Genomic DNA, 24883 nt, shown 5'->3' on the forward strand with positions numbered 1-24883 from the left:
AAAGAAAACACTGTATTCTCATTTTCAACTACTGCATAGCCTCTGCTCCCTTTATGATCACAGCAAGCTGTTCAGAGCCTTGACATTTTCATCTGTAGAGAAATCACAGTCAGTCTTAGAGATTCGATTATCTGTGTAAGGTACCTGACCCATAGTAGAGCCTCCATACATTTTTTCTATATGATGATTATGTGGAGTAAAAGATGAAAGAAGCATAGGAAAAAGCAGAGAAGGGGAAACGGGCAACCTCATTCATAGTAAAGGCAATGCAGTTTATTTTATTTTTTGTTTTAAGTTCTCTAGTAATCTGAACATGAAGCTTGAATTATTACAGCAAAGAAAAAATGCAATGCACTTTGGGGAGAGAAATGTGAATGCCTATTTATACCAAGGACTAATATTTTCTTAAGGATTATTCTTGCTAGAGCTTTTAATGAGCAGAGCGGAGCTTCAGTGTTGAAGGACAATAGAGCTTTGTCATCTTATTATCTACATAATGTTTAATATAAGCAAACATGTCTTATTCAAATGTCTGACTATTTTTGCCAGTAAGAAGTATTTCTGACAAAGTTAAACAGCATCAAAATTTTAAACAGTTCTTTCAAACCTAAGATATAAAAACTGTGAAATTAAAATTGAATAATCAGTCCATGGGAAACTTGAGGTGTTCAAGAAGATCCATTGACTGTTTTAGTCCCTAGTTCCAACTTATCAGAATAGCATTATAATATGTTTTTCTAGAGCATGGGGGATTGAAAAAGTAAACACATATTTTAGCCAGTCTAAGAAAGTAATGAATTCTCCATTGATATTGGCCAAATTATTTGGCTGATCTTGTAATTTAACTTGTAATTTGAACCAGAATTTTATGAGACCCATATCTTCTTGTCTTTCTTTATCTATCCTCTTAAGACATAAAAAATCCACTCATAATTATAGCATTTATAAAAATAACAATATAAAAGTCAACGTAGGATTAGCAAATTCAGAACCCTATGGGTTTCCTTAAAATAATAATCCCACAATGTTACTCATTCTTGTCTGAATGCCCTAATATTAATCCTGTGATTGGATGCTTTGTTTTATGTACTTAGTATCTTAAAGGAAGACAGTTCCCTTACTTATGTACTCTTTGGCTCAGCCATTCATCTGTGGATCTAGTGTCACCAAGAAGCATTGTTTGGTACCGACCTTCATCTCATTTATTAAAGGCACATCAGCCCTGCCAGGTGAAATAAGCATAAGTATTGTTTTTTAACTGTTCTTCCAAATTAAAGGAATATTTATTGATATATTTCTTATAAACAACTTTCAAAAGAATTGAAATAGCCTTAAAAATATTTAATAGTGGAAAGATCTTGGGTCATGCAGTTCAACACCTCTGAACTCAAGTCCTGAGTTACCATTTATTACCTGTAACTTTGAAACTTTCAAAACCTGTTTCCTCACTGGATAAATGGGAATATCTCTTACCTTATTAGGTAAGAATAGAAAATATTTATAAAAACATTTTTCATAGTAACTGTTATGTTCAGTTGACCATTTCAGACAAAGTCAGCTAATAACACGAAGTTATTTCTCATGATGTTCTTTATTTTTATGTGAAATTGAGAAACACTAAGTATATGGCTTGTCAAGCTGGATACAAAATAGTACCTTCTCTCCCCTCCCCCCAAAGAAGGCCACATCACAAAATAGATAAAAATTAGAAAATTGTATAATTATCTAAATAGTATTCTCCAAATACTATTCCTTTGAACAAAATTGGTTTGGTTGAGTAGAGAGAACAATAAAGCTTTTGGCTATTTAATAATCACAGATGATTCATAGCCTGCATAGTTAGCCCTCTAGACATGATGCCAGAAGATGAAACATTTTATTTTGCCAAGCAAAAGCGATGTAAATAACTAATGGTCCCTAAAATGTACCTCATAATGCAAAGGATGTTTTACTTTTTAAAAATCTCAGGAAAATGTGCAACCCTTTAAATTGCATAAAGTTAGTTTTCTTCTTTTTAATCATTTTCCCTCAATAGGTAGAAATTTTGTTAGTGGTCACCACTTGGGACATAGATGCCAGAGCTTGTCTCTTGTTTGGGGAAACTGGTTTTCCAGAAGCAAATCTCATGCATGAAGTAAATGAACCATTAGACTTCTTCCATGAAATCATCCTAGAAGAATAAATTAGGACTATTTGTAAAGGGGCAGAGAATGCTGGAAGCTTAGTTGCTTTCATTGTTTATATCTAGCTTTACAGCAGCAGGGATGTGGGGTGACTCTCATTCAGAGTTTCAGATGCATCAAAAGGGTATCTCTAAGATGTGGTGCAAGACGGAGGCTGTGCACAGAGCATGCCCATGGATTGCCTAAAATAGTTTTGGGTAGGGATAGAGTATGACAGATCTCAGATGCAGCAAGAGGAATGCTCAGGTGTGATCCAGATAACCAAAGCCCTGACTCAAGGGGCTAAAGGTGAGAAGGAGGAAGAGAGGGGTCAGAGAAGACCAAAGGAAGCATCTGTCTCCTTGACCTGACTGACAACTGACATTTCCCTGGTTTCCTTCTTAGTCCCAGGAGGGAGAAAGAGGCAGCTGTGTGGGATCAAGGCATTTGGTTAGACTGCAGCTGCGATGCATTCTCCTCTGGAAGATCATTTCTGGCTCCAGAGGACAGGATGGGAATAGGTTAGTCAGAATATCAATTTCCTGGATGAAAGAGGAAATGCAGGAGACCCTCTAATCTTAAGTTTTCTCCTTCAAAAGAGTAGCAAGAAAATTATATATTTCCTTGAAAATAAGGATAAAGAAGAATTAACCCAGTTTGCAATCTAGTCTTAACAAAAGGAAGAAGCCCTGTAGCAGCTACACTGTAACACTCAAGATTTAATTAACCCTTGACTCAGTCTGAAGATGGTTTTGAGGCAAATTCTGAAGCTTGTCTACTTCTGTGCTTTCACTGTAATCTATATTTGCTTTGATGATTCTGCAGTAATCAATTATGTGTACATAGATAATAATTATTCATTATCTTTAATTACTTATTTAAATATTTACTTTCTCTACCAGAAGAAGAGCATGGTGATAATTTATCTTTTGGTCTTCCACTCCAAAAAATGCCTTACACTTGGTAGGTTCTCAAACATCAATAAATGCTTGATAAGTGAATAAATTAACATATGCATGGCTTAGTGCTTGAATGAGTGCATAGTTCTACAATATTCTTTATTCTCTCTAGTTGGAAACAGGGTGGAACATGGCTGACTGGAAATTAGGAGTCATGGAACTGTAGCGTATCCTTTCTTATTCTTTTTGAGGATGACTATAGAACCAGGAAGCTTAAACCTTCCTTAAGTTATTTGGAAAGAGAATCGAATTAAAATGATGATCTATTATTTCTGAATCCAACTGCCATCAGAGTCAAATTGCTATTTTTTAAGAGGAAAAGAGGGAAACATTCCTGCCTTTAGAAGAAATGGTTTTTGATGGAGCTGGGACTCCTACATATTATTTTGATCATATGCCAAAACTAAAGTGTATCACCATTGACCTAATTATTAAATTGAAGACAGAAATATAAAAACATTTTGGAAATCAACAAGAATAAATCTTGGAGTTTGGACCCCTGCCACAGGGCAGAAAACAACAAAAAAAGGCATGATGTTTTAGGACAACCTGGCCTTTGTCCAACATGATGTTTACCAGATTGATGAAATTTGCTAGCACAACAATACCATTCATCACTGAGACAACTAGAAAAAAAAAGTACAATTCTTATTAGCCTTTATTTCAGAAATGACTTTCTGGTAATGTCTTAAATAGAGTTTTATTTACTTTAATTAATAACCCTATTTTAAAGAAGATAAAATTTCCTTTACTGAATTTGGAAGAGCAACTAAATAATTCAGTCTAGCCTTGAAAATAATTGCATTTTGATGGGAGATTTAGAATTATATTAAAGAATGCTCATTGAAAAATAATTAAATTTAGGAAACCACTTTTTTCCTGTTACTATTGCTGAATAAATATTACCTCAAAACTTAGTGACTTAAAAAATCATTTTATTTTGCTCATGATTTAAGCTACAGGGAATTTGAGCAGGGCTTAGAAGGGCTGCTCTCACTTGGGGTCTCTCATGCATTTGTAGTCAGGTGTTGGCTGAGGCCATAGCCATGGGGAGGATGGTCCAGACTGGACCTAAGACAGCTCACTCTCATGACTGGCAGTGTGTTCTGCTGTTGCCTAGGAGCTCAGCTCTTCTGTCATCTGGAGTGTCTCACATGGCCTCTCCAGCATAGTGGTCTCAGTGTAGAAAGACTTCTTACGTGACCCCTCGATGCCCCCAGAGCGAGCATCCCAGAAGAATTGGGTAGCAGCTGAACAACCTTTTCTGACCTAGCTCCGGAAGTCATGCTCTGTCACCTTCACCACGTTCCATTAGGTCAGAGAGACATCATAAGGCCATGCCACATTTGAAGGGACAGGAATTTGACTCCATCTTTTGATGGGGTTGGACAAGTGTGTATTGAATAAGAACATGTAAGATGGGAGATATAATTAATGCCAAGGAAGGCAGAAAGGATGGGAGGGAGGAAAAAAGGGAGGAAGGAAGGGAGGGAGGGAGGGAGAGAGGGAAAGAAAGGAAAGAATATCCTAATATAAACAAAGACTGATACTTTACAGATTTGCAAGCCTGTAGGATTTGCCATAATTGAACTAGGGTTAAATTGACCGTGAACAGCTTTTTGGGGGGGTCTAATTGTTTTTTGGGAATATGTGCCTACTAAACTGAGGAGTTATCATCCAAAGGTGGGGGGCTTGGTAGACGAGTTGTCCAAAGGTCTTGAACTTCATGGGAAAAATGATGACTATAACAAGCCCACAAAATGACTGACAAGAAAAACCAACTCAGAATCAAGTGCGTTAGGTGAAAAATCTGTGTGTGATAACAACTGAAAAATAGATTGCAGCTTTCAGGATAATATGCATTATAATTGTATTGTACAGAAAATAAAAAACAATCATTTGTCACAGACTTACAGACTAATAATCAGCAAGACAGAGTTTTACCCTCTCTTTTCATTATTGATAATAATTACAGGTACCAGGAGTTGGGACCCTGCTATGCACTATAGTAGGGAATTATTTTGTAGAATAGCTTGTTGAATTCTGAGCCAGTTGCATCCTAATAATTTGGGAGATTTACTATGAGAATATGTACCTTTATGAAAGAAGGATGTGAAGAGATGGTTGTAACAAAACATAGCAGAAAAGATCTTGAAGCCATGGCCATGAACTTTTCACAATGGGACAGCAGAATACACTATGATTTTAAAACTAATCAGTCAAAAATTTATTTCTGTACATAGGGCAGTAAGATCAAAGCTCTCATGAAAAATAGTCATTTGTCCTTACTTACCCAGAACTTACAGAAAAGAAAGAAAACTAAAATGTGGTATAATACATAATAAGTTGATAGATCAGAATTTTGGAGGAGTTTGTTTTCTGGAGTGGTTATGACAAATATTATAGAGGGGGGTTGGGATAGTGGGTACACTTTAAAGGACTGTTAGAACGGAAGTGGAAGAAAATGAGTGGGTGGAGTATTCCATAAAACAAATTATATGAACAAAATGAGTAGCTGGGAATAAGCACAGTATGTTCAGGGGACAGTGTAGATCAGCATCTTTTAAAAATATGTACATCGTTTCCATGCATCCATGGCATATCAGGTAGTTCTAGAGTGAGGACTCATGCATCTTGTTCTTGGTTTAGTTTAGCCATGAGGCACTGTGGAGAAGCCACTTAACTTCATTGGGTTTCTGTTTCTTTACCTATGAAAAGAGAGTATTAGACTGGCTTGAAAGTTACTGATTTCTGGGACAAGTAAAATTTTTTGAATGTTGAACAAGTTACTTTCTTATGAAGGTCAGAACCAAATCCAAGAAAATAACAACAACCTGACATCTGCTATCACAATCATTTTTTTAAAGAAGGTATATTTAAAATGGAGGCAGGAGCTAGTCTCAGAAATGTGTGTGTGTACATGTGTATGTGTGTCTAATAATTTACATTAAAACTAACCAAATTGCCCTCATAGTTTTCTGATTATGATATAGACTGATAAGAACCTCATCATAGAGTCTACCTGATCAGAATTTGGAAACCATAGATTAGCTGATACTCAATGGTCCTTCCCTTTGTGACATTCTAAGAACTCATAGCTAGGATATAATGCCTATACTTTTTGAGTGAGCTAGTTAATACCCCAATACCTTGTCTAGCCCTTAAATGTATAGCATGTTATTGGGTCTGATGTCAGAATAATTCTTCTTGGGGATACAAATAAGTATGATAGGAAAAAAATATATCCTGTTGGAAGCCAGGAGATTAGGCTTTTCATCTGCATTTTGTCACTCCTAGCTACATGAGCTTGTTCATGTCACTGAACTTTTTCTAAAAATCATCTGAAAAAATGATATTATCATACTGCCTTACCTGTCTCATTGGATTGCTGTGAGGTAAATGAGATAACATATTTTCAATTTTTTTATAAATTTAAAGCTAAATAAAGTTTTAATAATAAAGTGCTGATATGTGAAGTCCCTCAAATGAATATGAATTTTCTAGTAATTCAGAGAAGATTGTAGGATTATGATTTTAATCATTATAACAACTCTCTAAGAACTAAGCTGCAGAAACCACAAGCCTGGTTTTTTTTATGCTAAATCTTCAGGGAAAAGATGTAAATAATTCACCCCAAGCAGTTCCTATTACTATAAAATTCTAGGATGACATAATCAAAATTGTCAGCCATCCAGATATATCATTTTCTCTTCACATCTGAAATGTATCTTCACTTTGGCATTGAACAATTGTTAAGGGGGCCACTATAATATAAGTTCAACAATGTATAAAACTAAGCATAAGTGGGAATTAAGACTTTGACAAAGAAGCCCACGAAGCAATGATGAAATGTAGGCAGTAACTTTTCGCCAAATGAAAGGAAATGTGCCTTTTCTGCGTTGAAGAATACTAATTATCAAAGATTTGGCAGAAGTTTACTACTCTTAATTGCATGAAATTAGCAAACTGACATTTCTGTAAATGGCAGTGATCATGAGTGTATAGTGCAGTTAAATCCTCCTACAAAGTAGCTGTTCTGGTGGTTTGCTGTTCATCGCTGAAAACACTTCATTTTTGTTATTTCTCTGTGAACTATTTCTGTAGTGAGTTCTTGGAATATATTTATGCATGTGCAGAATTACCTGCACTTTGATATTCAAATTTATAACCATAGCTGATCACTAAATTGGGAACTAGACTTTTTGCCATTATCAACAGAACAGTGATAATGTGAACAAAAAAATTTGGGGGGGAAAGAAATCAGAAGTTGGTATTTCAGATACATTTTCTGTAATTTTCATGGCAATATGAAGATAGGAATATGGTTACCATGATAATTTACCTGTATGCTTACATAAGATTGAAAATTGAAAAGATATCTTCCCAACATAGCAGTTATTATATACCCTGTTTCAATTTTCCTTTTAATTGAAAACTGTAGATTGAACCCTTTTTTCCATGAGGATGTGGGCAATTTCTGTTTTGTTCCTGCTATATCCCCAGAGCCTAATAAATTAATGGTGTCTAAAAGGTATTCAATAAGATGTTATTGAATGAATTGAAAGAATGATCTTCAGCACTTTAAGTCTAAGATATGATGGAGAGGTTGAAAAGCGTTTTTGATTTACGTTATGCAATCTTAAAATATGAAAATGACCATAGGAATTTGAGTTAATAAAATATCAAAATTTTGCTTACATCAATATGGAACAAAGCCAATGGAAGAAAGAAAGGAAAAAGGCTATATAATTTAATATTTTCTTCGTTAACATTCATAACGATAATTTTTTTTTTTTTGCGATACGCGGGCTTCTCACTGTTGTGGCCTCTCCCGTTGCGGAGCAGAGGCTTTGGATGCGCAGGCTCAGAGGCCATGGCTCACTGGCCCAGCCGCTCCGCGGCATGTGGGATCTTCCTGGACCGGGGCACGAACCCGCGTCCCCTGCATCGGCAGGCAGACTCTCAACCACTGCGCCACCAGGGAAGCCCAATAATTTATTTTAAATGCCATACCTTTTGAATAAAAGCAGTTGATCCTTATACATCTAGTTGAATGACTATTGAAATGTCTTTTTTTAATGCCATAGAGCATTTGGTTTTTCAATGTGTTTACATTTATAAACTAAAAAAATAACTCAGCTATTTAGATCTAAATTTAAAGTCCAAAAGTAATGCTTCATATAATAATTTTTTTTTTTTTTTTTTTTTTTTGCCGTATGCGGGCCTCTCACTGTCGTGGCCTCTCCCGTTGCGGAGCAAGGCTCCTGACACACAGGCTCAGGGGCCATGGCTCACGGGCCTAGCCGCTCCGCAGCATGTGGGATCTTCCCTAACCGGGGCACGAACCTGTGTCCCCTGCATTGGCAGGCGAACTCTCAACCACTGCGCCACCAGGGAAGCCCTCATATAATAAATTTTAGAGAAGTTATATTAACAAATTTTGTTCATTTTATTCTGATTAGCTACATATCTATTGGTCATAAAATTGATAGTTTTAACATTCCAATTAAAACTGAAAGAGCCATTCTCCTAAAAGTTTGGATAAATTTTCAAGTTTTTGACACAACAGCGTGATTGCATATTCACATAATTTTAATTTTATATGTAGATCTGTGACAGCGTTAGGTTTATCAAAAGGATCTTTGATGATTTGGCTAAAGCTCTGCTCTACTGAAAGGATATCTATGTAGAAAGATACAGGTTTACAAATCACTCCCACTTAACACTTATCAAAGGAATGATTTTCTAAAACAAGAACAATGAGGTTAAACACACTGTGTACTGAGACATTTGAACCACACCTTACAAAATATTAATTTTCCTATTATGCAGAAGAGTAATTACATGGGGTAAATAATATACCTGTTTATGATTTTTTAAAAAATCATTTGACTTCGTTGGAAAAGATAGAACAGATATTTTAAACTACAGTTGATATAATTCCTAGAAGAAAAATATGGTAGCAGTAAAACTATCATTGAAACATTGATTTCTCTGTAAACCATCCTTTGTGATTCTGTAGTCATGTGTCCTTTTTCACTGAGTGCACATTGCTTTTACTCTCATGCTAGGTCTGGAAAAAGTGCCAAAAGATCTTCCCCCTGACACTGCACTGCTGGACCTGCAAAACAACAAGATAACTGAAATCAAAGATGGAGACTTTAAGAACCTGAAGAACCTTCACGTAAGAATTATTATTTATTTGAGTTATAACAAGATCTTACTCAAAGTATTTTTGAAAACAAAACTTAGGTAAGGCCAAGATTACCATATGGTAATAAATAAGCACGTACGTGTTTATTAAATTCTCTTTTTAGGGGGTGATAAAGGAGCAAAGCACCATATTCATTAACCCCTAAAAAACATCCAATTTTCTTACATATACCTCATATAACTTTAGTATTGGCTTTCTAAAAGATATGTTATATCTTAATCTTCTCACACATTTTATCAATAAAATCTTTATCTTCCCAATTAGAATGTACTTCAATAGTGGAACAAAACACAAAATGGACTGATCTTAGTATTATTTTATTTCATTGTTTCTTTTGTTTTCTTTCATTCATTTTCTAAGACATGCAAATGGCTTTGTAAAGGCTCAAAGACTGGCACCAAGAGAAAAAAATAAATGTCTATACAGCTATATATTTTGCTTTGTATTTAAGATTATGCATGCTGCATCCTTATCTGTATCTGTGTTTTTATTCTGCTTTTTCACTTACTTCTACTCTATTGTAATGTAACACATCCAGTCTACACAGTCAGGATTCCAGCAGAAAAGAGATGGCATGATCAAGGCAAGATTTAGTTATCAACTTTCTGACAGCCAAGATGAGAAAAGCAATAAACATTTATCCATTAGGAGAAAATTTACCAGATTTTTTCCCGTTGCGGAGCACAGTCTCCGGATGCGCAGGCTCAGCAGCCATAGCTCACAGGCCCAGCCACTCCACGGCATGTGGGATCCTCTCGGACCGGGGCATGAACCCGTGTCCCCTGCATCGGCAGGCGGACTCTCAACCACTGCGCCACCAGGAAAGCCCAATTTACCAACTTTTTAAAAGGAAGCAAATAATTTTTCCTTGAGATTTTAAGATTGCCCATGGAACAGTTAACAAAAATAATAGCAAGTAATAAAATGGCATCATCAAATTACTGAAGTATCCAACAATATAAGCACATTACGATATAAGTAGTGAATATTTCAGGCACTAAGTAAGAGAAGAAAAAGACATGCTCTCATATCAGGTTACCCAGTTAATATTGGAGAATATGGAACAAAGGGTTCATAGAGGATTAGCAGAATTTTGAAAGGAAGAGAAGAGAGTTTTCTGTGCAAGAGGAAAGGAAAGGCAGAAGAAAATGAGCAGCAGACAAAAAGAGAAGATGGCTAAAGTGAAAGATACAGGCTCCAAAGTAGTGGAAGGTAAGGCTTGTGCTGGAGATCTCGAGCCCTGGACCAATGGGATCCTTCTCCACTGATAGGCTACTGGACATGGGCCCCTACTCACCTTCTCTCTGCTTTCATGTTATGATTTCACTGGGAGTGAAATGATGGAGGTACCAACAAAGTTTGTCAGTGAGTATTTAAACTATCATTGGAATAAGTTAAAAGAGGTGATAATAAAAATGAATATATTAGTTTCAATAAACTAAAATATGAAAAAGCTTCATTTTTTTGCATAACTTTAGCCTAAAGCTACTTTTTTAAGGAAGGAAAATTCTCTTATACCCAACTTCCTGTATGTTTAAGTATAATCTCAATAATTTTTTTAAACTCCTCATACCTTAAATAAGAGATACCTAGTTTCTGTGACATTCTCACTAAGTCTGGTGTTTGTAACAATGTGTTCTTTCTTTTCCACGTCTCCTGCTAAGTATGTTTTTAGGCAAATTATCATCTTGGCAATCTCTTTCTTTCTGCTTTAAAGTATACACTGGAAGAAGACAGAGTTCATTAGAGCTTCTAACCATTTAGAGGATGTTAAACAGCTATTTTTCTCTTACTCTTTCATTCATGACCATTTCTATCCCTGTTATTATGCAAATAAACATCATAATTTCAGCCAGGAAAGCCACTCTTGAATGAGAAGGGAGAGAAATAAAAATTTACCAAGGATTAAAATAGAAAGGATTTAACAGAAAAATGTTTCCTTTTTCTCAATAATTTTATTAATTTACAACCGTGCCTCACTATGAGCAGTATATATTGCTTAAGAGTAGTTGTATACTTATATATAGCAGAAAAAAATACATAATTATTCTATAAAGTAATGGAAAATTCAGTATAATAATATCAACATTCAATATATTTCCTTTGAATTAAAGCTTAATAAATCTAATTTTTAAAATTTTTAATTAAAAATAAACAAAAATTGTCAAAGATTGAATAATAGCAAACACTTCTTTAGCCATTACTATATACTAGGCACTGTTCTTAATATCTTGTATACATTAACTTGTTTAATTCTTATAACTATTTTAATGAGGTAGACACTCTTGAGAACACCTTTAACACAGATGAGGATACTCAGGCACAGTGAGGTTATGTTACTTGCTTACTGTCACACAACAAATAAGAGCCAGAGTTTGAGATCGAACCTCGGGAACAGTCTGGCTTGAGTCTGTGCACTTATAAATTGCCTGTAAATATGACAGTAACAATAAAATCCCTTAAACAACACCTGGTACAGTGTGAGCCCTACATAAATGGCTTTGGAGAAAATTGTACATACTATTAAGTCGGGTTTCAACATTTTTTTTCAGTTTTATTGAAATATAATTGATATACAGCACTACATAACTTCAAGGAGTACAGTATAATGACTTGACATACATATATTGCAAAGTGATTACCATAATAAGTTTAATTAATATCCATCATCTCATACAGATATTAAAAAAAAGAAGAAAAACAAATGTTTTCCTTGTGACAAGAGCTTTTAGGATTTATTCTCTTAGCAATATTCAGGCATACCACACAGCAGTGTTAACTATAGTCATCGTGTTGTACATTACATCCCCAGTACTTATTTGTCTTATAACTGTAAGTTTATACCTTTTGACCACTTTCTTTGATGAAGGTGGTAAAAATGCTTTTACTCCCCCTTCCAGTCTATTTCTATGGTCAGTCACTTTTTTCGTCACCTCTCCCCTACCTACCAGGCTAGATCACTTTTCTTTAGTCACCAGAGAAGTAGGCAGTCCTGATTTTTTGAGCCTGGGCTTCAATTTCAGGTTAAATAGTACTCAAGGCATTTCCTGACCCTTGAGCAACAAGGTCTCTCCTAATTCGACTTCTCTCGTCCTCTTACCTAACTAATGATAATCCATTTCTACTTGTGATTCTTTTTTTTTGTTGTTGTTGTTGCGGTACGCGGGCCTCTCACTATTGTGGCCTCTCCCGTTGCAGAGCACAGGCTCCAGACGCGCAGGCTCAGCGGCCTTGGCTCACGGGCCCAGCCGCTCCCCGGACCGGGGCACGAACCCGTGTCCCCTGCATCGGCAGGCAGACTCCCAACCACTGCGCCACCAGGGAGGCCCTTGTGATTCATTTTTTCATCAGCTGATCTCCTGAAGAATATCTGCGGTTCACCTTTGATTCTTTCTCTGTTTTGTCATTAGCCAATGTAATTAGTCAGTTTTTTCCCATGTTGACATCTTTCCATTACCTGTTGTAATATTATAACTATGCTTTCTTAAATACATTTCCCTGTGTATGAAACTAACATTAACCATCTTTAGCAGTACTGTATATACATGAGTACCTTTTTTCACATATGGGTCTCTTTTAGATGAAGCTCTAATTTATATATATCTTAACATTTTACATCATGATGACCAAAATTTGTATGGTTGATTCATTTTTCACATTTATTTTATTCTGAAAGTGGAAATGCTTTTTGCTGGACTAGACCTTTCAACCAACAATGACATTTGAAAGGTGCTTTCCAAAGAAGCAAACTATATGCATGATCATTTTTTAATCCTCACAACAACCCCCTGTAGGTGTTGTTATAGTTTCTACTTTACTGAAAAAATAATTGGGAACAAATGTCACACCACCCCAAAATTTAGCAGCAGTTATTATTACTACAGCGTACTCACCAGTAGAGACATTGTCTAGTTATTATCTAGGAAAAGAAGTAATATTTTATTACCTGAAATTTCAGGTAACACATCAGCAGGTTGATTCTTCATAATAGGTTTCAACATTTAACGTAAAATAAGACAGATTTTCAGACCATGTTTAATTTGTTTAATTGTATCAGTCTTTCAGAATTTTCTTGCATGGGTGGCAATTAAGGACGGCCTTTGCCTTTATAATTAAGCATCCATCATTTTGGCTGCCTTTTAATGATGCAAGTTCTCTCTTCTCTCCTCTAGCTCTGGCTTTTACTGATTTTCTGGACATTTTGCTTGTTAATATCAATTTCCTATGACTTTAACCCTTATGGGTTTTGAACTTTCTGTAATAGTCTTTGAAATTTCCTAGGATTTTGTTTTAATCAACCAATGTGCCTGTTAGGATTAGTTAAAAGATTATGTTACTTGTAATAAGTTTTAATTAGTCAAATAATGTGAACTATATGAGGATGTACATGGGTCATTAAACCAGCTGTTACCTTCAGAAAGTAGTCCTGCATTTCTGAGACAGAAAGTTCTCACTGTTCTATTACTCTAGTTCCTATTTTGCCTCTCTCCATTTTCATATGCTCCTAAAAATGTACTGCAATTGAAAATACAAGTTTCTTGAACCTTGATAAAATTATCCTAAATTCCTTAGGATTAGTTGATAAATTGACTTAAAATAATATCAGTGTTGGAGAATGAGGTAGTCCAAAAGTAGGTGTAGCAATATCTATAGTATAACAGTAATGGATACAAGTAACTTCCTATATGAATGGAACTCAGAAACATTTTTAAATTACCCCCAAAATAACATATTTGACATATTTAACTACATAAAGCCCTTATATGTAAAAAGGGCAAAAACAGAAGAAAAATATATTGTCTCTGCATATCCTATTATCTATACCTTTATTCTGTAAACCAGTTATTAAAATACATTAAAACTTAAGAAAATGGGCTTCCCTGGTGGCGCAGTGGTTGGGAGTCCGCCTGCCGATGCAGGGGACGCGGGTTCGTGCCCCGGTCTGGGAGGATCCCACATGCCGCGGAGCGGCTGGGCCCGTGGGCCATGGCCGCTGGGCCTGTGCGTCCGGAGCCTGTGCTCCGCAACGGGAGAGGCCACAATGGTGAGAGGCCCGCGTACTGAAAAAAAAAAAAAAAAAAACTTAAGAAAAATGTGAAGTTTTGTGAGCAAGCAATCCTTTTCCTCCAAACAATAAATGGTAGCAAAATAAAAAAGGAAATTTGTTTAACCTCTCAAGTGACAAGGAAATGCAAAGTAAAGCAATGAGCTACAACATAATGTGCTAATTTGGCAAACTTTTAGAAGGCGATTATATCTAACTCTGTGAGGCTGCAAGAAAATGTTACTCTCTTGCATTGTTTGTAATGTTATAAATTAGTGCCACCCCTTTGTAGTGGAATCCATGACAACAACCAATGAAAATGGACTTTTAGGTTGAAAAGCTGACTGGAGAATGGATGCCTGTGGCACACGATTCTTTACAGGTCACTCTAGTAATTTCAATATTTTGGAGTATTTATTGTTTAAAAATTAAGTATGTCTATCTCTATCTATCTATAATCTGTATTTTATCAAATTTCTCTCCCCTTTACTCCTGGTGTTCAGGTCCACATATGTTTTCAAATAAAGGAAGCAGATCAGTTTAATTTTTTTCTGATTTCTTCTAATTTTGTAGATTTCTCTGCTAGTCCCATGAATGGAATGAATAAACCACACCCTTGCTTTACATACATATTTATGTGTGGAAGGTTTTGGAATTAAGATGTTGCTTTTGTTCACTGCCTACAGACGTTGATTCTTATCAACAACAAAATTAGCAAAATCAGTCCTGGGGCATTTGCACCTTTGGTGAAATTGGAACGACTTTATCTGTCCAAGAATCAACTGAAGGAATTGCCAGAGAAAATGCCCAAAACTCTTCAGGAGCTGCGTGTCCATGAGAACGAGATCACCAAAGTGCGAAAGTCTGTGCTCAATGGATTGAACCAGTTGATTGTCGTAGGTACAGATATTCTTATAACTCTAAGACCAGGCAGGATTCAAGGTTCACCTTAAGAGATTACAAGTAAGCTTTAGCTACAGGAAGGTAAATTAGCTAGAACTTACATGTCTTAATACTATAAAAATAACAGTAGCCGGGCAAGGAGAAATGGGATTTTGAATCTGTGCCTTAAGACGTTTTTATTCTTGTCCTTGAGGATCTGAGAATGTGGAAAAAAGCTCTAGGGCAGATGCTCCACTATCTGCTGCATGCCCAAGGTACAGGATGGAATTAAGTAGTGCTTATTAGAGATACTTGGAGGATACCTTTCTGTTGTGGGAATTTGTTCTAGTCTGAACATCTATAAATCATTTGCTTTAAAAAAATGTGTTCTAAAGCTTTTCTCTATGTGTGGTAAAATATTTGTAATTTTATAATTGGCTTAAAAAATCCTAGATTCAAATTATTTTAACAATATTTTAATATATCTTAGTAAAGTAATTGCCCCATAATAAGTGTGATTTGTAAACACTTACTTTTATTGATTTCTAGGCAGACCTGTGTATGGACCTTAAATAATTTTGTTGTTATCGTTTTTGCTACTATTGCTTTCTCATAAATCTTTGGGGTTTTTTGTTGTTGTTCATTTTTTGATTGTTTTAATAAGGAAAATTTTTACCCCATTTGCCATCCCTTTGAGAAGCATGTCCTTTAATTTCTCTTTTGTTTTTCAGGCAAGTTGTTATTAACCCAAATTTCTTCTTGTTGAATAGACAGTACTCTGACTTACAATACCCTCAAATTGTCCTCTAAAAGCTTTGCACTTATTGCATTTGTAGAACTTGGCACCAACCCTCTGAAGAGCTCAGGCATTGAAAATGGAGCCTTCCAGGGAATGAAGAAGCTCTCCTACATCCGCATTGCTGACACCAATATAACCACCATCCCTCAAGGTGACGAAAATTCTCCAAAGCAATTTGAATATCTAAATCCAAAGGCTTTGACACTGAAAAATGGTTTTGGAAATTTGAATGGTGACTCAAGCGGCCATCTATCCCTCGAAGTGTTTCTACTGAACCTAGCTGACCACTGGGCCCTCTAGGCTCACAGTAGAGATGCCTAGACTCTTTCACCTATAAAGTCTCTTACATCTAACATAAAATGTAGGTTAACACACAATGATTTTATATTATAGAATTGTGATATCACAGAACAAATGTACAGTTACTTAAAAAATAGAGTGCTTTAGTGGTACTTTATTAAAAAAAATGATACGTGGAAGTACCTCTGATATTGAGCCAATTTTTACTTTGAGTCTCTGATCCCTTAGTGAATTCCTTTCCATCTTAGGGCATTCTAGTCATTACTATCTGAGTAACAGGACTCACAGGGGTCACATTCTTATTTAAGAGTGGTGGTGTGTGTTGTAAAGAGTGTGGATTTTGGGGGTCATTTGCATGAGTTCAGACTGTCACTAATTGGCTCTACGATCTTGGACCAGTTATTCAACATGTATGACACATTTTTAAATCTGTAAAGTGGTAATAATATTAACATCCACTTCATCGGGTTGTTTTAAAACTAAATAAATAGAGAACTATCTGGCCTGTAGATAAGTAGTGGATTAATATTACCTTCTATTATTCATTAAAAGTGTTTTAAACACTCCTTTTGCCTAGGCAAAGTACAAACACTGGAGACAGGGCAGTGAGTAGGATGTAGACCTGCCTTCAAGGATCTTATTGCATAGAACAAAGACAGGCAAATAAACAGCAGTCATCATACAGTCACAGGGGTAAGCTCATCGTGCTAAGGCTTAGCCAGGAGAGGCACATGAGCCAATCTTTGTGACAGAAAAGGCATCAAATCACCAAAAATAAGTTTCTCTAAGTTTACATTTTTCTGGTCCCAGGTTTTTCAGTCTCACAAAACTGCCTCTGTATTCTCAAATTTTCCCCTTAGTCTGGCCCTTCCTCAACTTGGATGTCTTGTTCTTGAATTGGGTAGAAAATATAGGTACTTGCCCACAGAAAACAATTTCCCTTTACTCTGCTTCCACAGAAACTTCAAGTCTAGAGAGTACGGAGTCCATAGAATGTTTCCTTACTACCCCTTGCCCTTCCACAGTCTTTTGGCTACAAAGTATGTTTTTGATGCCCATTAATAGCAACTACTGGTGCAGATGATAGATAGATAGATAGATAGATAGATGGAGATTGAGTTATAGTTCACAAAGTACTTTCATGTTGAGTCTCTGACTTGTTACATGTAACAAGTAATTTTTTAATCCCCAGTGCAAGGATTTTATATTTGTAACTATATTTTTAATTTATATTTACAATAGTATATTTTATTATATATATATACATATACATATAATTTTCTATATTTATCTTGCCTAAAGCCTTAGAGCTGTAGGAGGTGAAGTAAAGTAGCTAGAATTTAAAGTCCAGGTATTTTTCACTACTTGATGCTGCCAGATGATTTGCATTAAGTACAATCTTTGATTTTGCCGTCCTTCTAATTACATCTCCTAAATATACCTCAGTAACACATTTCATCACTTAGTGATCCGTTTTCCTTGATTTCTTACATGTGTCTATCCCTATGCTAGGTGCTCTTTTCTCATCTTCTCTAGCTTGCTTTTATTTACTAAACTCTTAATAATATTAAAATCATAGTAAGTAAGTTTTATTAAGCACTTGTGCCAAATGCTTTTCATGGCTTCTGTTATATGAATCTCAAAACAATCCTTTATAGTAATATTATCACACCTGTCTTATAAATGAGGCAAATAAGTCTTAAAAAGATAGTAAATTGTGACCAAGGCCTTAGAGCTAGGAAGTGGCACAGCTGGGTTGTGCTGGGCTGACATCAGAGCTCATGTGTTTGACCATTTCACTCTGCTGCCGTCTTAAGTCCTTCTTCCTGTGAATATTTATGCCTGTGTCATGTATGAGTCTACCTTTCCTAGGCTGGGACCCTTATGCCTGGATGTCACCACTTTCCAGGAGTCTTAATTTCCATATACTGTGTCCCATCACTGATGGACATGAAAAGGCCATGGAGGAGTAGAGAGATTATAAATTCACACTCTGGAGTTAGACCAACCTGGGTGAGAGGCTTGACTCAATCATTTAGCTGTTTTGTGACTTCAGGCTAGTTATTCCACATCTCTAAAACCTCAGTTTTGTTACCTATAAAATGAAGGTATTAGTGACTCCTATCTTCTAGGATATTTGTGAGGATTAATAGATGTATCAATAAATAAGACTTGTAATATATATAGCGTACTTGGCCCAAAGTAAGCTCTCAGTATATTTTATCTTAAAAATGGAAAAGGAAAAGAAAAAAAAGTAATTTGGCTAAATGCTATAGTGGCATAGGCTAATGATATTCTTTATAAATTTGCCTCTCTCCATCCCATTGCAAAATTTCCTTCCACAGTCAAACTTCCCATAACTTTTTTTTTGGAAACTGATGTCCCACAAGGGAAGACACTTAGAAACAAGGTAAGAATGATGGATGAGATGATAATTGGTGTTCCAGAGACACTACATTTTTTTTAATGTCTTTTCATAGTGATAGGGAAAAAAGGACATACACTCATTGCTTTGTCATATACTCACTTGCTTTCTTTATAGAAGTATTTTAAAAATCCACATTTATTTATTCTAAGGAGACTCAAGTGGTTGAAATCCCTTATTCCAAGAGTGACTGATTTCCTGACATTTACTCATAAGAATAATGCCATTGTTATTTCATTTCCTTCATTTAAGAACATGTTATTTTAACTCTCTTTGGCCATCTGGGAGCATATTACTTTCCCCACTTAGTAGCCAGATAGCCTACAAAATGGGTAATTGTGAATCTCTGTTTCCTCATTGATGAAACGAGGTTAATGAAAAATAATTTATAATTGAAAAAAATTACATGCGCTAAGTTACGAAAATGCTAATCTCAGTGTTCAGCACATAACAGACATTTAGTAAGTAGAAGTTCCTTTCCTTAGTATCTCTCACACAAATCATACTACTATTGAGAAACTAATAGTCATTTTCAAATCAAATATGGAATAAACTTTTACATTAAATAGAAGATCTTGACAGAATTCAGTGGGTTGCAATGAAAATTTCAGACCAAACATAACCTGTGATTTATTCTTTATGGACAACCAACCAATACTATTGGGTTGGCCAAAAAGTTCTTTCGGATTTTCCTGAAACATCTTACAGAAGAACGAACTTTTTGGCCAACCCAATATCTGCTAAGCAGATGTTAGTTCTACATGTAACCCATTTGCTATTTTCTTTGTAGTTGTTGCTGTTCTTGTAAATGGAACAATATGCCATTTAAAAAGCTGCATAAAAACCTAATAGAGTCGCAGATGGCAGGAGGAAATGAAAATAAAAGATTTAAACTTTTAAATTTACATTACTAAATTTTTAGAAGTCGTAGCCATTCACGAAGTACTATCCAGAGGTTTAGTGGATACTTTGGATTTAAAATATTTTCCCCAGGTGCCCCACATATGGCAGATCACTTGATTATAGGTCTCTGTACTCGTCTTGTATAAAGAAACAGTTTTGATTTTAAAGGAACAAGTAAGTGTTAGCTCTTGCTACACACTGTATTACAGAGGCATTTGATGTTTTCATGGAAAACTTGATTAAAACTAAAGCCAGCACAGTATATAAGTGTTAGTTATTAATTATGCTCATTAATAAAATACCTGGTTAAGTTTGTTTGTAGGTTGAACTTATACATAATCGCTTTATTGTAGTGCAGATGCCCATCTCCTCATTTTACAGTTATTATCCTTTGTCAATGGCAGTGCTAGCCCATTAACAAAGCTGTAAGAAACTAATGAGATTCAGGGTTTTTCTTCAGTTCTACAACTGTATCCTGACAGTGGCTAAGACAAAAATCTACTACATGATAAACCCAGTCCATGTTTTTGTCATAATAAATCTAGGAGAAAAGCAGAAAGGGCTTGTACTACTTCCCAAAAGATATATTATTGTATAAGAGGGATGAAGGAAAAAGATGAAAAGCAAAACTGATGAATCAGATGCAAAGAAAATCCTTTGAAACTGTATGTCTTTTGGAAAATTGATGGCATATGTTCTCATTAAGTCTTTGTACATTCTCTAATTACATTTATCTGCTAAGTTAACTTCTTATATTTCCATATTGCAGGTCTTCCTCCTTCCCTTACTGAATTACATCTTGATGGCAACAAAATCACCAAAGTTGATGCAGCTAGCCTGAAAGGACTGAATAATTTGGCTAAGTAATAATATTCTTTCATAACATTCTATCAGTAAAATGGCTAGGTATATTGTGCCTATATGCTCAGAATTAGAAACATGATGATTGATTCTTTTGCCTAAACCACACTTTTTGTTGTTGTTTCTACAAACTTCAGCTTGCCCAATTATTAATATTAAAAAAAAACTAATGAAATAGTGTTCTTATCATAACCCCACCAAAATCACCCTTATTTTTTATGAATACCATATTGTTTTTAGATTAATTTAGATATAAGTACAAGATATTTGATTAAATCAGTATATTCATTCAATCTGTTCTAACTTGACTGTATGAAACAGAAGGCTAAGTAAATTATAACATAGTATTCAGAATTTGAAAATGTATTAAAATGAAAGCTACCAGACATGGGAATATTGGGCATCTCACAGTACAGTACAGAATAGTTATCATGAGATTCTCTAATTCCTATTCTCTAAAGAGTTTAAAATGTCTCTGGACATTTAATGTACTCTAAAAAAAACTTTTTTTCTGAGCCTTCTTAACCTTTTTTTCCTTATAGATGATCACTAGTGCCCATCCTGCTTTCTAACCTAACTTCAGTCTTTCTGTATTTGCGATGTGGTGAAGCAATAAAAAAAGAGTGCTGGCAGACCCTTTCAGCTGTCTTCAAGGAACACTCTGCTCTTCATCCACACGTATTGCTGAATGTCCTTACAGAGAAGCACAGGGTTGTACCAAATTGGCTCACTCCTTTTTTTGCGTATAAATTTCGTAGTGGATAAATAAATATAAAGCATATCATTTGTCTCTGAGGAATACCTAAGAGCAGATGGATATATAATGCAGTTTTTCCCATTTCTGTGGGTATCCCCCAGTGACCCGGTGGAGCGTGAGGCCTGAAGGTGTCATATGCATGTGACTATAGCTGCAATATATAACCCTGGTGTCTCAAATGATAAGAAATCCTTTATCTAAAGCTATTTTAATTACACTCTCTAATGAAGAAGATATTTTTCAAAATACTGTTATGCATTACCTACCTTTCTATGTTGATTAGGTCTCTCTTGCTGGAGAAAACTGTAGGAAGATAAGTTGCATTGTTTATTGTGTAGAACAATTGCATTGTTTATTCTGCATTGTGTAGAACTGTCTTTTGGACAGCTATTATTATTGGATTATTATTATTATTAGGAGGAGGAAGAGGAAGAGTAGAAGTAGCAGTTGGGATTGACCATAGTATAAAATTCTAAATATGGTAAATCAGTCGTAATATTTGTGCCATTTTAGAAAAGTAAGTTTATTTTGTACTGAAAGTGGTATGGAGATTTTGAGTTTCCTCTCTTTAATATAAAATCATATGCTTTGTATCAAATAGAAGCATAGAAGTATAAAGAGCTAATAAACTTTGAAAAGGTCAATAGAAATGAAGATTTCTGTTTAAATGGATTTTGAATTCCATTCATTAAATCAGAGGAAAATACCTCATTGGCCAACAAACTTTCCCAACTCTTGAATTAACTAAATACATTTCTCTTTGGAATCAAGTCCAGAAAAATCCATCTTTTAAACCATCAAATCCTTATGTTTTTTGCTCCTCACTGATTTTGGAACATGAAGGGTATTTTGGTGATGAAAATCAAAATTGAGGAAAGGAGAAAAAAGCAGCCACTGATCTCAGAACATTGTTGCAGTGCAAATATTCTGATTAGTTACTAAGAACAAGTGAAGAGAAAATACTATATGTCCCTCTGCAAAAAAATAAAGTGTTTTAATCAGGCAAACTTCCCTTTTCTTATTAAGCATATATATCATCATCTCCCCTAATAGGTGGAATATTCTTCGATGGAAAGAATCATGGTGGTTTTTGAGCCATGTCTCCTCTGCCCTCACAAGCCTAAGATAAAAGTCTTTAACATAATAGGTTCTCAAAAACATTTGATGAGTGAATATAAATTAATCATTGCAAATGTAGTTTACTTCAATAGATAATTAAGATTATTATATTCTAAGAAATGTATTAGCCCAAATTGGATATGGGATTTAGAGTGCTATAAGAAATAGAGACATGATTCTGAAATAGAAAAGGAAAGACCAGAAACAAGAGATGGAAGTTTAAGACTGGGAAAAAACAAAATATTATGAGACAAGATGCCAGGTTGATAATCAATAGGTAAGACAAACCAACTGTGCTATTAATAGCCTAAAATCAGTACACTTTAATCTCAGTTATTTCAAATACCAAGTCATGATTAAAATTGGAAGAATTTGGTTACCTAAACCAACATCTAAATCCCAAAAGGGCTCAAAGATCTCAACTAGCTGAAAGCAAGTAGGAATCATCCCACAAAAAGGACCCAAGTCTTTTTCACTAAATTTGAAGGAATCCAATAGTTTCTTCCCCTTTCTCTTCCTTGGAACTTTCTGGTTCTCTTCCACAACCTTGTTGCCTCATCTCTCTCTTTTGGATTGACAGAACCCTGGTTCTAACAGAGATTTATTCCTAGAATGTTGGGTACACAAGTTTTGTCTTCAAGTCAACTTCTTCTGACTTTTGAATCCCATTTACTGTGAGGGGACATCACAGCTGCAGACTCTCACTTGTTAAACATCTAATTAAAAAAAAATACAACCCAAAACCTTGAGTGGCATTGCATAAGAAATGTCAGAGGGGCCAAGATCAGGGTCAGAGATCAGGGCTCTAGAGGCCAAGAATGTTGGCACCAGGCATATTCTGACAGTTAACAGATGGTCACTGATAAACTCAAACAAATGTAAAATGCTAATTCTGTTAACCTTTTTGGCAGGTAGGTTTATTGACTCATTAGAACCTTTCACTTTTTATTTACAACAAATAAATTTGCGTAATAAATATACAATTGCTTGGTTTACAAAGTGCCAGAAATGATAATGTTCCTTTCATTTTTCTCTCAAATGAATTCACTATATTCATTATACAGTCAATTCAGCAGCTATTCATTGATCATATCAAGCTCTGTGTTAGTACTGGATATACCACAAGACAGTCACTTTTCTCAAGGCAAGACGCACAAGTACACAATCCTTAGAGTTTTACAAGAGGGTGATAACAGGATGCTATATGAGCATTCACTAGGGGTACACCATATCCAGCCTGGTACTGTCAGAGGAGTTTTAAAGAGGGTAACTCTGAGCTGAAACCTTAAGAACCAATGGGCTCTATCCAATTCAGAAAGTTTGGAAAAATCACATTAGGCAGAGGTAACAGTAAGTACAAAAACAAAACAAAACAAAATTCTTTTCCTATTGACTTGATTAATCACACAATGCCTGTAAGAAGGCATCCACGTGTAGTGTATCCATTCATTTCTGTTTTCTGTTGCAGGTTGGGACTGGGTTTCAACAGCATCTCTGCTGTCGACAATGACTCTCTGGCCAACACTCCTCATTTGAGGGAACTTCATTTGAACAACAACAAGCTTATCAAAGTGCCTGGTGGGCTGGCGGATCATAAGTACATCCAGGTAACGCAATGCCACTAACTATTGTGAGGAATATCTAGGGAGCAAATCCTCCCTACTGGGATGCTAGGAGGCAGGAAGCTCTGCTTAGAAATTCTTTTGCAGAGATATTTTTAATGTTTCTACATATTCATTCTGGTTTTGTGAAATCTATAGGTTTAAATTAGTATTACTTTTTTAAAATTAGGACTACTGCCTTGAACGTACTATAATGCTTGCTTCCAGAATGTAATATTTTTTTTATGAAGCAGGGTAGTTTCAAGTCACAGATCAGTGTAACAAATACATACTTGTTGGAAAAGATGATATCATCTGTAGTGCATAGATATGGAATAAAATAGTAATTGTAACTTTTAGCTTCAGCAGATGTCATATAGGTCAAAAGACAGTGTTTATCTGTTGATAGTAGTGTGACTGGCTGAATTAACTTTGTACAGATTATCAAGTTATAGTGTATTCTTAAAGATAAGAAGATATGGTTCAGTGGCCCACTATGGTAATATAGCTTTACAGTCCATAAATCTATAAATGTAAAGCGTGCTTATTACCTTAAATAATCATAGTAACTTCATATATAACAATATAAGATTTCCATTGTTACCTTGAGGAAATTAAACAAACACATTATTTAAATTATATATTTTTAAAAGATCAATAGTGTGGTCATCGACAGATTTTACATATTTGTATATTTCTTCTAATTTTTCAGTTTTTTTAAAGATTGTATTTAAATTGTTTCTTTCAGAAATTTCAGTAGGTACTTAGTGAAATCATGGTGATTCAGAAACTGTGTCTTAAACGGACACTCTTTTACAGATAAAACCGTTTTATAAAGTTGACCTTTTGGTAATCTA

At 35.2% G+C, this 24883-nt stretch overlaps 1 protein-coding gene across 2 annotated transcripts in view; it reads left to right on the forward strand.

Annotated features, from left to right (window-relative positions):
* Nucleotides 1–24883, forward strand: part of DCN (decorin) — a 36352-nt gene that overhangs the window by 6538 nt on the left and 4931 nt on the right. For both annotated transcript variants that reach the window (XM_019918623.3, XM_004329221.4), the window contains exons 3-7: nt 9193–9305; nt 15066–15279; nt 16098–16211; nt 20458–20551; nt 23894–24032. In XM_019918623.3, the coding sequence (XP_019774182.1) occupies nt 9193–9305; nt 15066–15279; nt 16098–16211; nt 20458–20551; nt 23894–24032 (674 nt within the window). The remainder of the gene's footprint in view (nt 1–9192; nt 9306–15065; nt 15280–16097; nt 16212–20457; nt 20552–23893; nt 24033–24883) is intronic.

The sequence above is a fragment of the Tursiops truncatus genome, chromosome 11 (assembly GCF_011762595.2).
Source record: "Tursiops truncatus isolate mTurTru1 chromosome 11, mTurTru1.mat.Y, whole genome shotgun sequence".
Classification (NCBI taxonomy): domain Eukaryota; kingdom Metazoa; phylum Chordata; class Mammalia; order Artiodactyla; family Delphinidae; genus Tursiops; species Tursiops truncatus.